The sequence below is a fragment of the Macrotis lagotis genome, chromosome 5 (assembly GCF_037893015.1).
Source record: "Macrotis lagotis isolate mMagLag1 chromosome 5, bilby.v1.9.chrom.fasta, whole genome shotgun sequence".
Lineage (NCBI taxonomy): Eukaryota > Metazoa > Chordata > Mammalia > Peramelemorphia > Peramelidae > Macrotis > Macrotis lagotis.
The window spans coordinates 238,453,159-238,467,870 of record NC_133662.1 but is presented as its reverse complement, the minus strand read 5'-3'; the positions used below and the strand labels follow the sequence as shown (position 1 = coordinate 238,467,870).

The following is a 14,712-nucleotide window of genomic DNA, read 5'->3' as shown; positions in this document are numbered from 1 at the left end:
TTTTATTCAACATTTCCCAATTATATTTCTGGGCTGACTTGAGTTTGAGATCTCAGGTTTGAAAGTTAAGAGATTTGCACAGGGTCCCACAGCCAGTGACTATTAGGGTATCTAGACTCTAGGTCTGGGTGAACTGCTTATTCTTACCATGTTGCCTCTCTCACTTGTAATAGAAGGGGGAATGGACTGGATGACCCTGCCCCTCGATTTCCCTTTCACCTCTAAACTTCACTAAGTCAGAATTATGATCTCTCCAATCACACTCAAAGTTGGAAGTTTGACTTCCTCCCTTTCCAAAGCCAAAAGCCCCATGGGCCCCTGATGAAATGCAGCTCAAGGATTGAGTTTAACCTAATGCCTTGGCTCTAACAATTCACTGAGGGCCACCATTTTATCCATCAGTGTTCCTATCCCAGGAATGCCAATATATCTTTGACAAATGGAAATGTCCCACCAACACAAGACTACAATTGAACTAATTACACCAGACAGTTGTTTGAGATGAATGCATTTGGAAACTAGATTCTAAGCATATGGTCTGAAATGGGGCATCATGAAATTAAGGAAGAAGTAAGTGCTTTTGGTCAATACATATGACTTAGAATTAAATTAGGGACCTAATCTAGGGGATTTAAATTCTGTGTGTGTGTGTGTGTGTGTGTGTGTGTGTGTGTATACACTATGATTAGAACACATTGATTTAGAACTGGAAGGTATCTAAAATCATCAAATCTAAATTTATTTATTTTACAGGTGAGGAAACTGAGGCCCAACTGGCTTAAAGGATTTGCCCAAAGTCACATAGCAGTTAAGGCACCAAGCCAAGATTCAAACCTAGGTCTTCAGCCTCCAAATCCAGTCTTCTTCTAGGTTACAAATGGCACTGGATATTGATGTGAACTGTGGCTCAGCTAGTTACTTGCCTGCATCAAATGGGATAAAGTACATCCTCTCTCCTGGCTTGTGTCTGTGTGTGTGTGTGTATCTGTGTGCGTGTGTGAGGAGAAGGCTTAGGGGTGCCCTTAACATAGACAAGTGAGAAATCCTATTTTTACATAAAGATAATTTTTTTAGGTGGGGGATATAGAGGAGGGTGTAAATGATGCTTCCTCATTTCTCACTGACCTTTAATATTTGCAAAAGTCATCCCTTCCATGGGAGGAAGGGTTTCAGCACCAATGGTCCCCCTCCCCTTCCCCTTCCCTAAGGTGAGAATTGGATACATGTGGGAGAGCACTGAGGGAAAGATGTTCACCATGCCTGATCTCCTTCCCCAAAGCCCCCCCCATCATAGCAGTGATCCCCTCTCCCTCGCTGGCTCCTGTTGCAACTTTCATCCAGCAGCAGGGCAAGGGCAGGCCTGCATAGACTTGTTCAGGCCTCTGGCACTTTAGAGCAGAAGGTGCAGGAGAGGGGTGGGCATGGCAACCTGGGGAGAGACCCTCGGGCTTCCAGCCTGGCTCTAGGGGATACTTACTCAGCCGATTTCCAGAAGTGGCCTGGGTGAGAGAGGCGACGGTTCAGTTTGGGCAGTTTTTCCATCATTTCCATCAGAAGGGGAAAGCTGGGTCGCTCCTGCAGGTCGAAGGCCCAGCAAGCAGACAGGATCTCCTACAACATAAGTCATTCATTTATCCATTCATTCCACAAGCCTTTACTGTGTGAGACCTCTTAAGTTAGACAAAATTGAGGGAAACAAGGATGGAGGGACTAAAAGAAACTATTCCTATCTATGCTGTGAGGGCTGTAGGTGTGTGTGGGGGGGGGGAGGGGGGACTCGTAGACAGACCAAGAAATACTAAGTCATTTAGGAGTGAGGAAACACTAAAGTTGGAAGGATTGAGAAAGGCTTCCTACAGGACCTGAACCATGGAGGACAAAGAGGATTTTTAAGGAGCTGTGCTGAGGAGGGCTGTGCTTGGGGGACTGGGCAAAGGTGCAAAGGCTGGAGATGGAGAGTGACAAGTAGACTGGTTTGGAGGAAGGTGGAAAATTGAACAAAGAAAATTAAATTAAACAAAGGGGAAACATTCCTGGAGAGGTGAGTTTTAACATCAAACAGAGAAACAAACATCCTTGTAAGACACATACTCGCTTAGAAAACCACAAATTAACACCCTCTACAGACACTTTTCTAGAATCACATTTCTTTAAATGCATAAAACATATGACAAGAATTGAAAAGGAAACTAATTTTACCGAAATGTCATTAAGCAGAGTTTTTTTTTTAAAGTTCACAGACCCCAGATTCAGGACCCTTGTCTACTTGTGGGTTCTTCTGACCCTCCCCTACAATTGTCTTCAGAATCCTGCTGGCCAACCCACCCCCTGCCCCAGCTCCTACTTGAAGTCTCCCAGAAAGGCGGCCACCATGGCCAGAGGGTGGCCTGGTGCTGCCGGCGGCCACTTACACTGACTTCCTTCCCCAAGCTGATCCCCGCCAGGACGTGTTTGACTCCTTGCCCGCTTCCAATCTGCCAGATCAGGGCCTCAGCAGCTTGGGTCTGGAAAGGCCAGTCTCTTGCTTGTAGTTCATACCAAACCGTCCTGCAAAGACCATCCATACTGAAGTGGGACAGTAGGGAAAGCAGAGTAGGCCAGTGGGGACCAGGCTGGATTCTAGGTAGGTCTGGATGGCCTCTGGGGTCCTTCTCCCTCCAGGTCTGTGAATCTATGACCCCAAGTCTTCCTTGAACCCTCTCCCTCCTCCCCCACTAAGATTACTTGAGACTTTGAGGGTAGAGAAGAATCAGCACAGAAAAGATGCCCGAGGTCTAATAATTCACTCCCAAATCTTAGCCTATTCTATATGTGAGAATAGTTCAGAGGTAAGGTGATCTGTAGAGTCACTGAAGGAAGAAAAGAAGGTAGGGGAGGGGAAGAAAGAAACAAAAAGGGAGGAAGAGAGGGAGGAAGAGGAAGGAAGGAAGGAAGGAAGGAAGGAAGGAAGGAAGGAAGGAAGGAAGGAAGGAAGGAAGGAAGGAAGGAGGAAGGGGAGGGAGGAAGGAAGGAGGGAGGGAGGAGGGGAGGGAAGGAGGGAGGAGGGGAGGGAAGGAGGGAGGAAGGAAGGAAGAGAGGGAGGGAGGAAGAAAGAAAGGAAGGAAAGGAGGGAGGGAGGGGAGGGAGGGGGAGGAAGGAAGGAAGGAAGGAAGGAAGGAAGGAAGGAAGGAAGGAAGGAAGGGCTACAGAATTAGAATAACACAATTTCATAGTCAAAAGGGACCTTAGAGCAACTAGGGCATAGTGGATAAGACCCTGGAGTCAGAAGGACCTGAGTTCAAATCTGAACTCAGACACTTAATTGCCTAGCTGTGTGCCCTTGGACAAGCCACTTAAACCCATTGCCTTAAATAAAATTTTTTAAAAAATTTAAAAAGGGGACCTCAGCAGCCATTCCGTTTTACCCATCTGACCAATGACCAACCAGCTCTGACCCAAAGGTCTCCAAGGAAAACAAAACCAAGACAATCCCTTTCAGTCCTAAACCCTAAAGTTTGGAAGTTTTCTCTTCCCATCGAGCCTAATTTTGCCTCTTGGCTGCTTCCTCTGCCCCTCCTCCACTACCTCCCAAGGGGCTCTGGAGGAATCTCTTCTCTCGTGCCCAGACTAACCACTTGGATATTTGGACTCTCATGGCCTGGAGTCTCCTCCTCTCAAGGTTTTTCTTTAGTTGACTCAACTACTCATAATTGAGTTGGGTCAGGAGGCACTTTGACTTGGGGGGGGGGGTCTCCAAAGTAGATCAGTCACCCAAGGTACTGGACCTTGAGGCTAATAAAAATAACACTAATCAGCATTTCTATTGCAATACCTAGGCTTGCAAAGGGCTCTACAAATTGTATCTCATTTAATTCTTGCAACAAACTTGGGAAGGAGGTGCTATGCTGAGAACCATTTTACAGACAGAGAAAATGAGGCATTTTGTTGTTCTTTGTCCAACTTTTCATCATGTATGTACTTGTTCATGGGGTTTTCTTGGAAAAGATACCATAGTGGTTTGCCATTTCCTTCTCCAATTTATTTGAAAGATGAGAAACCAGAGGCAAACAAGGTGAACTGACTTATCTAGGATCTAATAAGTGTCTGAGGCTGGATCTGAGCTTAGCTTTCTGGTACTCTAGTCACTGTGCCACCTGGTTACTCCCCATGCCCACCCAACATGAGGCACGCAGAGGCTAGTAGACATTTGAAGGAAGATTTGAACTCAGGTCTTCCTGACTCAAGGTCCTGGGCTCTACCCACTGCACAACCCATCTATCTGCCTCTAGTGAATGGTACATGCTGGGCTGGTGACGCAGTAGACTATGAAGTAGTAAATTGTTGAATTTAAGAGTCAGGCAGACCTGGGTTCAAATCCTGCCTCTCCCACTTCTCAGCTATGGAACCTCTGGCAAGTCTGGCCATAACCATTTCTTTGCCATGCCTGTCAGTTTGAATAAAAGGAAAGGTAACCTTTTCAAGCCTCAGTTTCCTCATCCAAAAAAGGGATTGACAATACATATCCCTCCTTTACCCCACTCCTATATAGACAGTGCATAGATATTCCAACTTTTGAAATATTGCTAGGTTTTCCTAAGTTTTTTTCCCTCTTCTTCCTGTTTTCCTTTTTTCTTTACAATATTATTAAGGGCAGCTAGATGGCACAGTAGATAGAGCACCCACTCTGGAGTCAGGAGTACCTGGGTTCAAATCTGGCCTCAGACACTTAATAATTAATCACCTAGCTTAATAATTACCTTGGGCAAGCCACTTAACCCCACTGACTTGCAAAAAATTAAAAAAAAATATTGTTATATTTGATGGCTATCTAGAGGGCTAAGAAAAAGAGATATTCCCAATAGAAATGTAGGGGATGTAAAAAGAATAGATACTAAGGAAAATGCATTCCAGTAAATAAAACTTGTCATAATGGGGTGGGGCTGGGAGTGCTAAAGTTAGTGAGTAATATTTGGGTTCAAGTCCTGATTCTGACACAATCCAGTGTCTGACACTTGCTAGCTGTGGGACACTGGGGAAGTCATTTAATCCTGTTTGCCTCAGTTTCCTCATCTGTAAAATGAGCTGGAGAGGAAATGGCAAGCCCCTTCATTATCTTTGGCAAGAAAACTCCAAATGGGGTCACAAAGAATTAGATACAATTGGAAAACAACTGAACAGCATAGACCTAGTAGGTATGGAGTCAGAAGACTTATCTTTATGAGTTCAAAACTGACCTCAGACACTTACTAGTTGTGTGACCTTGAACAAGTCAATTCACCCTATTTGCCAGTTTTCTCATCTGCAAAATGTGCTGGTCAGGGAAATGGCAAACCAAGAAAACCCCAATTGGGTCATAGGGTTGGTGAAAACAATTAAACAGCACTAACAGTTCAACCTCTTTGTGCCCTCAGATACTATAAGGTTATCAGTTGCAGATGAGTTGCCAACCTATATCAGTAAAGGGAGTTTCCATACTGGAAGTTCTCGACTGATAAAATCATAGATCCAATTCATCCCCTCCCTCAAAAATCTGCAATACCTTAACCAACTCTCTCATAGGGTTGTTGTGACAGTCAAGTCACGACATTAAATTGTGTATATATATATATATATATAGAGAGAGAGAGAGAGAGAGAGAGATAGACATACTAACATATATAACATACATATTATATTACATATTGTTTATATTAATATTTTATATTGGATAGACACATAGGTGGATAGCTAGTTAGAAAGATAGAGTCATGTCAGCTAGCATCATCATCATCCTCAGCAAAGGTTCCCAGGCTCCCAAGGCTCTTTATTGAGTGACCTCTTTGCCATCATTCTCTGACTCCAATTGCATATTATTACTTTCTAAAGTTTCCTTCGCTCATCAATTTAAACTGTTATCGTTTGAGTCACCTTTTCTCTTCACAAAGCTTCATTATCCCCATGATTTGTTCATGATGGCTTATGGTGGCCAAGGGGCCCTTCAAGGACTGTATGATATGACTCAAGCATCAAAGGGAGTTAATCATCAGCAGATCTACCACTGGCTTCCTTCAGGTCTCACATTCTGCAAGAAGCCGCCTTCCTCTTTCTGCCCCCCCCATTAAGATTTCCTCCTTTCTTAATCTTGTTGGGACCTCCCCTGTTAGACTGTAAGCTCCTGGAGGGCAGGGACAGGTTACTTCTTGTTGAAACACCCATAGGAGCCTAACAAATACTTGCTGACTCACTGACCACTAACATGGGGAGCATTTGGGGGGGATTTGCATTGCCATCGATGTTCTATATTCTTGGCCTAGGTTCCCTCATAGCCCAAGCAAGGAGAAAATAGAAGAAGAGCCCAGGGCATCAGCTCACCCAAAGGCATACACATCTGCGGCTCTGGAGAAGGGCAGTTTATCTTCATCTTTCCCAGGAGTCATCTCCCGGACGATTTCAGGGGCCAGGTAGCACAGCCAATCGTGTGGCAGCTTCAGCTCATTCTCTCGCCTGAATTATAAAAAGACAGAAAAAAAGAAATGGGAGAATTTGGCATTTCCAGGGTTCCCCTTTGCTTCCATGAAATAAATTTCCTATATTGGCTGATCTAGGGAAGGCAATAAACAGATTAGATCAGGGATTCTGAACCTGGAGTCCATGAACTTGGTTTTTAAAAATACTTTTATAACTGTATTTCAGTGGAATTTATTTTCTTTGTCACCCAATGTATATTACTTTATGCATTTAAAGTAAAGATTCTAAGAAGGGGCCGACAGGCTTCATGCTGGTCCAGGACAAAGACAAGGCAAAAAATTCCTGTCTCCAAGCAGCAAATTTAAACTGTAAAATCCCAAATCAGAATTAGACTGGGATTCTGGGTTGCATTGTTGTAGGCCTAACACAAAAGGAGTAAACAGCTATCCCCAGATGGTTGGGTAGTTTGGTTGATTTTTTTAATTACCATTTCACTGTCTTTAGTGGTATGGGAGCTGTCCAGCCACTGAACAGAATATAAGTCTGCTCTGCTAAATGAGGGAGCTGGATCAGGTGGAACATCCCTGGCTCCTGGGCCGCCTCACCTGTCCTCCTGCACCACGCCGGAGATCCCAAACAGCCCGAAGTCCGTGATGACCACCTTGCCATTGTCATAGAAGATGTTCTTGGACTTCAGGTCTTTGTGTACAATGCCTTTGGCGTGAAGGTAGCCCATGCCCTGGAGAAGAGACCCACACAGACAAGTCAGAGTCCTGAGTCTGTGGGCTTCCAGACCAGAAAAAAGGACTGTGGCTCTGAAGGTGCCAGATTTAGACTTGGGTCCCTTGAAAATGGGTGTTGGAGCATGGAGGGTGTGTGTGTGTGTGTGTGTAAGGTAATAATAGGGCAGGGCCATTCCCTGCCATGCCACACACTGAGTCTTCTTTGAAAGACATTAACTAGAAAGAAGGAAGTGAATTCTTCCATCTCGTTTTCTTGGATCTGTCAACTCTCCTTCTTTCTATTTTCTCCATGCCAGCCTGTTTGATATCCATACTCACCTTTGGGAAGAAAAAATTCCTGTTGTTTTTTTTTTCAGACTAGATTTATCTTGTACATTCTGATTTATATATGCTATCTCCCTAATAAAATGGAAGCTCCTTGAGGGCAGGAATAGTCTTGGTTTTATCTCCAGCTTAGAACAGTAGCACAGTGACATATTTTAAGAACTTAGTTGATGGTTGACTAATTGATCATTGATTATAAGAGGTGATGGATGGGGAAGGAGAGGGGCTGTGAATGCAGAAGCAGTAACCTAGGGTGAGGCTGACCCTAGGCTAAGCCCACTCTATCAGCTCTGTCTTTCTCTGAGAGTATCAGAAAAGCATTTAAAACAGCTCCTTGACAGCCCTCCCCTGACTGCCTAATCTTGAATGAAGCAAGAGATTCCAGGAAAGGAGAGTTTCCTGCATCCAGATTGACCCCAACCAAGCTCCAGGGTCCATTTCCAAAACAGTGAATTAGGCCATGTTCATTTTCCCCACCCCACCCTTCCTTACTCCCTCGATGTTTCCTTTCTAGCTGCCAGAGACTCCTCTCATCCCCTCCAGGAGCGATGACCCTAGCTAGACCTTGTGAAAAGGTCTCCTCTTTTCATCCAGACCAGAGAAGCTAGCTAAGGGAAGGGAATGATATCAGAGACATCAGGAGTAAGATGGAAAATGAGTCTGTTCAGGCTCTGAGAATCCTCAGCTTCCTTCATCTTTTTCATGAGGTCTTTTCTGCCTGGCGTATGCACACACACACACACACACACACACACACACCTCCAAGTGCCCACTCCCCAAATAACCCTGTATTCTGTCTATGTCCTGTACTTCCTTAGAGGTGCCAGCATCAACACGTGGAGGGCAGGCTGTTTCACTGAATGTGTCTGGTATATGGTAAGAATTTACAATGCTTGGTGATCAACTAAAGTACAGTTGGGAAAGATATAGCTAATGGACAGGGGACCTTCGGACGGCTGTCACTCACTCCGGAACATCTCCCAGTTCCTTTAAAGCTCATAGATCTAAGTCCATGTTTATGACTCATCTCAGGATTTGGTCAGGGAAGAAGGCAGGGGTCACCTCTTTCAGGGGAGATTTAGACTTTGTACAAATCCTGAAGTAGAGGAAGGGGGGTTCAATCTCATTTAAACCTCAGGAGTCAGCAAACACAAAATCAGGGTTTGATCTCTCTTTTTGTTGATTGCTCAGACTTAAAAAGTGATGGAGAAAATATGAAGATGCACATTCCATTTTAAAATGTGTCCAGAGAACGGGCTTTCACCCCCCCACCCCCACCTTGAAGAAGTAGTTGTTAAACATTTATCAGCACAGTCTTCAGTGGAAACAATTATAAGTTCATAGACTTTGAGCTAGAAAGGACCTCAGAGGCCCTCATTTTACAGATGAGGAAACTGAGCTCCAAGGAGGGAAGTGATTTACTCAGGGTCACACACAGAACAACTGGCAAAATTAGGATGGAAGTTGAGGTCTGGGGACTCCCAAACCAACAGCTTTCTACCACTTCCCTGCTGTTCCTTGATTTGTATGTGGAAGAGATGGGGGAGGGGGGCTGACATACAATAAAAATTATGAAAATAGTTGACATTCACAGAGAGCCCAATTAAAGTCTGAAATATTCTACATAAACTAGCTCGCTGGAGTTTCAAACAACACAGGAGCTAGCTGGTGCAGTGGATACAGAGCTAGGCCTGGATACAGGAAGACCCAAGTTCAAATCCTGCTCTGACACTTACTGGCTATGTGACCTTGGGTAAGTCATTTAGCCTCTGTTTGCCTCAGCATTCTCATCTGTAAAATGGGGATAATGGTAATATCTAGCACCAAAGGTTATTGTGAGGCTTAGATAAGATAGTAATTGTAAAGCACTTGACTAAAAGGAAGTAAATATTAGCCATTATAATTATTATTAATTTACAAAAGAAGAAACTGAGGTACAGCAAGATGGTCTGCCCAGGGATATGTGGCTTATCAATGTCAGAGACAGACTTTCGGACTCCATGTCCAGAGCTATCTATTACAGCATGGAAAGGGAAGAAAATAGAAATTTTAGGAATGTTCTTATTTTTTTAATACTGGGCCACGAATGAAGTTTTTTTTGGGCTGGGGACACAACCATGCCCTTTGCTCTGCCCTGTGACTAGAGACAGATTTTGTAAGACCCCGACCAGTATTAGGTCTGTAAGCATCTTCAGTAGGGGCAGGAAATAGCTGGCCCGAGGGCCATAAAAAGTCCATTAAATCATTTGATCTAGTGAGGGCAACTGCAATTAGCATTCTAAATTCATTAAATCTAGGAGCTTTTAGGGTAAATTAATTAAACATTTGAACATGTAGCAGGCTAATTTTTATGTTAATAAGTTTGTATGGCCTGTGAATGATGTTATAAAATATCTAAATAGCTCTTGGTAGATAAAAGGTTGCCCACTCCTGGCACTCTGTTCAGAAACATAAAACAGATTAGGCCCAAGTTAACTTCTTTATCAAATAATTTTATTTGATGATGATAATGATAATTAATTGTATTTGATACATTTAATGAGTGGTGGACTTGTCTGAGCAAAGACTAGATCTGTGTCTATGGGCAAGAGGCACCTCTTTGGGCCCCCAGGAGATTCTCTGAAAAACAAGGGACCAAACTGTAGCATCCGTGGAAGAAGCTTCCATGCTAGGAGTTATTTTAACTGAAGAAATCCTAGAGCTAATATCTTCTCCTCCTCCAATCTTTATATAGACATAGAGAAGAAGGGGAGGGGAAGGAAAGGGGAAGAAGAAAAGAAAAAGAAACCAGGAAGGCAAGAGAGAGGGAGAAAGCAGGGAGAGATGGAGGGAGAGGGGAGAGGAGAAAAGGAAGAGGTAGAGAAAAGAGAAGGGGAAGAAGGGATAGGAAAAGGAAGGAAATGGGAAGAGGAGAGGAAAATATGGAGGGAGAATAGAGGAAGAGAAAAGGGAATAGGAGAAAAGAGAGAAGAAGGAATAGAAAGAAGAGGGAAATGGGGAGAAATAGGGATAGGGAAGAGAAGGAAGGGGAGAAGGAGAGAAGTGAAAGAGAAGGAGGGGAAGATGGAGAGAGAGAGGGAGAGAGAAGAAAGGGGAGGGGAGAAGTGGAAGAAAGGAAGGGAGAGGGGAAATGGAAGGAGATTGAGATTGAGTCGGGTGGCCACTAACTCCCTCTGTGATGCTGAGAAACTCCCTTGCCCTTTCTGGACATGTTTCATCCTCTAAAAAAACGGAGTCGTCTAGATCAGAGTTTTGGAATCTGGAGACTGTGAATTTGTGTTTGACAAGATTTTTTTTTTAGGTTTTTGCAAGGCAAATGGGGTTAAGTGGCTTGCCCAAGGCCACACAGCTAGGTAATTATTAACTGTCTGAGACTGGATTTGAACCCAGGTACCCCTGACTCCAGGGCCAGTGCTTTATCCACTGCGCCACCTAGCCGCCCCCTGACAAGATTTGATAATTATATTTTGCTTTGGTTTTGCTTGCCCAAGTTCAAATCCAGTTTCAGACACTTCCTAGAGCTGAGTGATCACGGGGAAAGGCACTTAACCTCTGTTTGCTTCAGTGTCCTCAACAGTAAAATAGGAATGATAATAGCACCTATCACCCAAGATTATTCTATTTAATGAGATCATTTAGCACTTATAATAGAATCTTAATAAATGCTTGTTCCCTTCCCTTTCCCCTCTTATATATTTAACTTTATTCGTAGTTCTGAGAAGGGGTCCAAAGGTGTTACTAAAATGTGACCAAAGGGGTCCAAGACACAAAAATAATAACAACCTCTAATTTCGTCATTTTTATAGATCATGGGCAGAGAGGCTGAAAGTCACCCATTTCTGTCAGCTACGGGCTGGGTGCTGGGGACAAAAATAAACCAACAGGCCTTGCCTGCCCTCGGGAAGCTTACAGATTATTGCACAGCATCGCAATGGAGGGGAGGCAAAAGTTGGAAAAATCATATTCCATAGAAAGTTGACCATCTGCTTACCTTGATGATCTCCTGAGCAATCTGTCTGGTTTTGTTGATATCCAGGCTCGTCTTGGGATCCCTCACAAAGGAGTGAAGTGTCCGTCCTTTACAGAAGCTGTAGGAGAGTGAAGGGGAGATGGAAGAGATAGGAAAAGACCCCATGAACGGCTGCCCTCCTCTGTCCAACGAGAAGGCTGTCCCAGGAGGGATCTCAGGCCTAATATCTACTGAGTGGAGGGCTGAGTCATCTGGTGAAAAGAGAGCTGGTTCTGGTGTGGTAGGGCTTGAGTTCAAATTCCTCCCCATTTATGAGTCCTGTCATCTTAAGTGTCACCCAGAGACTCAGTTTCCTCATCTGTAAAAGGCTGGGTGAATGAGGTACAGTGGGAAGATCATTAAAATTAAAAGTCCTCAGGCATCCATTTTGCCATCTATAAAATGAATTGATCAGACCAGATACCTCTGAGTATAGCATATCAACTTTAGATCAAGAATTCTGTGGTCCTATGATAATAGCTCATATGTCTGCAGTGGTTTAAGGTTTGCAAAGCCTATGGCAGGAGTTCTTACTATCCCCGTTTTACAGATAAGGACCAAGAGGTTAAGTGACTTGCCAACGATCACACAGTAAGAGAGGTGAGATTTGAACTCAGGTCTTCCTGGCTCCTTGCTTGGTGTTCTATCCACCATGCTACCCTGCTGCCTTCAAGACCTACAAAGTTAAAATGTGGGCACTATGATATTGAATGTGAACATGTGGTTCCTTCCCATCTTTGCAAAGGTTGGGAGTTACAGGTATGGGATGCAGCATATTCTATTGAATTTGGTGTGGAAACCGTGGTGAATTTTGCTAAACCAGTTTTGTTTTTTTATCTTTTGTGAATACGAGATGACTTTCTAGATGACGAGGATGAGATGGATACATTGGGGCATAAAGGTGATATAGAAACAAGATAATTCAATTGCCTTTTAAAAAGAAAACGAGCCTGCAGTCCCAGATCCTCTGATTACCTGGTGATGATGGCAAGGTGAGGGGGATTCATACAAGCCCCCATGAAGAGCACCACATTCTCATGTCGCGTCTGTCTGTAATTCATCACCTCCTTCTTAAACAGCTTGAGATGGTCCTGGTTGTTGCCGTCGATCTCCAGAAGACGAATGGCCACTTCCCCATGCCATCTGCCCCGGTAGACTTTCCCCCACCTTCCCTGCCCGATGGGCTCCCCCAGTTCCACCTGCTCAAAGGGAATGTCCCACTCCTGCAGGTAGACACTAGTCTTGCTGGCTTTTCGAGAGATCATCCCTTTCCATGGCTTCCGGGAATTGGGGAGGTCTTCCAACTCATCCTCATCGTCTTCCAGCTCTGACTTACTTGCCTCTTGTTCTTCCACCTAGGAGGAAAAAAAACAAAAAAAAAGGAGATATGAGTCAAATCAGAAACTGTAGGGTCCAAAGAGGGAGCCACTGGACAGGACATCATAGAAATCCAGACTCAACCTCAAAAAGACATGTAAGTCCCAGCTGGTTGGGATTCCACCAGCTCCTCTGAGATCCTTCCAGCCCCAACATTCCATGATGCATGATCTATCAGTGCCTAATGAACAGTACTGAAGAATTCTACAGATTTTTTTGCTAGTGGTCAGAGCAAAGAGGAAGAATGATCAATTTAGGTTTTGTTGTTGGGCTTTTTGTAGATATTTTTATTATCAAACGATTTCTGTTCTTTAATCAAACCTCTTATATCCAGAAACCAGACTACAGAATAATAATATAGTAATAATGGTAACAGCTAGCATTTCGATAGCACCTGGATCCTCACAACATCCTTGGGAGGTAGATGTTATTGCTACTCTCATTTTATCAATGAGAAAACTGAGGCAGGCAGAGGTTAAGTGTCCTGCCCAGGGACATAATCTAGTAAGTGTGTGAACTCACATTTGAACTGAGGTCTTCCTGATTTCACTGCTCCACCTTACTTCCAACCTGCATTTCAAATTGGCCTTAAGGAAGCAGCTGAAGTGGAGAAAAAGAGCAAGAGTGGACTTGGACGTAAGATGACCTGAATTCTAATCCTGCCTCAGACACTGCTTAGCTGTGTGACCTTGGGTAAATCACTTCACCTCTTCCTCATCTAAAAAATTCTTCTCAGGAGTGTTATGAGGATCAAATGAGATTAATATATGTACTAATACTTTGCGGATCTTAAGGAACTCATGTTAGCTGTCATTAGTTTTAGGGATAAAAATGTAAAGGGAAGCAAAACTCATGAATTTTCTAATTGTTCTTCTCTCCTGTGAGCATTAGCCTAGAACCTACTGTAACATATAACTGGAGTTGTTCCTTTGGCTCTAAGGGTAGCACCATTTCTCGATTTTCCCAAAGGGTAGAAAGCTGCTTTATGCCCATTCATCTGATAGTGATATTAAGGCATCCATAAGACAGGGAAAGGAAGTGATTGACCTAGGGATCTCCGCTGTGCCCTCTCCAAGCTCACCTCTGTTTCATGGTCCTCAGCCCTGCTGGCCTTTGGTTGGTCATTGACCCTAGAAAGAGAAGGATTTATTAAAGAGTTTTAAAAGCAGACCTTTCTGGTTTTCATGGAGATGGAAAGTTAAACTGCAGTCAAGTCTGCTGTTTTCCCCCAAGTCATGATTTTTTAATTTCAAATAACTATCTATGGTGAAGTTACTAAAAGTTTCTGGGAAAAATACATTTTTAATCCACCTCTATTTTTCCCAGTTCAACACTGAAAAGAGTATTCAGGTTCATTTTGGTGATGTTTTAATCCCACAGGATTAGAATGAGGAGATCAGGGTTTAGCCTTAGCTGTGCTAATGTTGTGTGTGACCTTGAAAAAGTCACTTCCCCAATATGGGCTGGTTTCTTCTTTCTTTAAAGGACAGAGTTGATATGGAGTACAATTTATACAATAGCAGCAACCAAGAAAAAACAAGCAATTTCAAAAGATTTAAAAACTCTGATCACTTATGATTCCAGATTCAATGATGAAGTATGCCACTCCACCTCCAGAAAGAGATGGATGCATTTTGTTTGACTATGAATATTTATTGCAAAAGTTAGTTTTTCTTTCTTTCTATTAAATTGGGTATGGGGAGGGGAAGTAAGTGCTTGTTAATTGATAAAAATGAGACAGTTGACAAGATTGGTCCTTTCCAGCTCTGAGCATTCATTTTCTCTCTCCCATATCCCAGTCACAGTTTACCACAAAGCCCTTCAGTGTTACAT

General features: G+C 43.5%; 1 protein-coding gene across 5 annotated transcripts in view; it reads right to left on the bottom strand.

The window, feature by feature from the left end:
* KSR1 (kinase suppressor of ras 1) overlaps nt 1-14,712 on the bottom strand; it is a 230,070-nt gene that overhangs the window by 14,104 nt on the left and 201,254 nt on the right. For all 5 annotated transcript variants that reach the window (XM_074189015.1, XM_074189014.1, XM_074189012.1 and 2 more), the window contains 7 exons: nt 13,961-14,009; nt 12,478-12,857; nt 11,485-11,581; nt 7,032-7,165; nt 6,331-6,462; nt 2,412-2,547; nt 1,478-1,611 (listed from right to left, as the gene is read on the bottom strand). In XM_074189015.1, the coding sequence (XP_074045116.1) occupies nt 1,478-1,611; nt 2,412-2,547; nt 6,331-6,462; nt 7,032-7,165; nt 11,485-11,581; nt 12,478-12,857; nt 13,961-14,009 (1,062 nt within the window). The remainder of the gene's footprint in view (nt 1-1,477; nt 1,612-2,411; nt 2,548-6,330; nt 6,463-7,031; nt 7,166-11,484; nt 11,582-12,477; nt 12,858-13,960; nt 14,010-14,712) is intronic.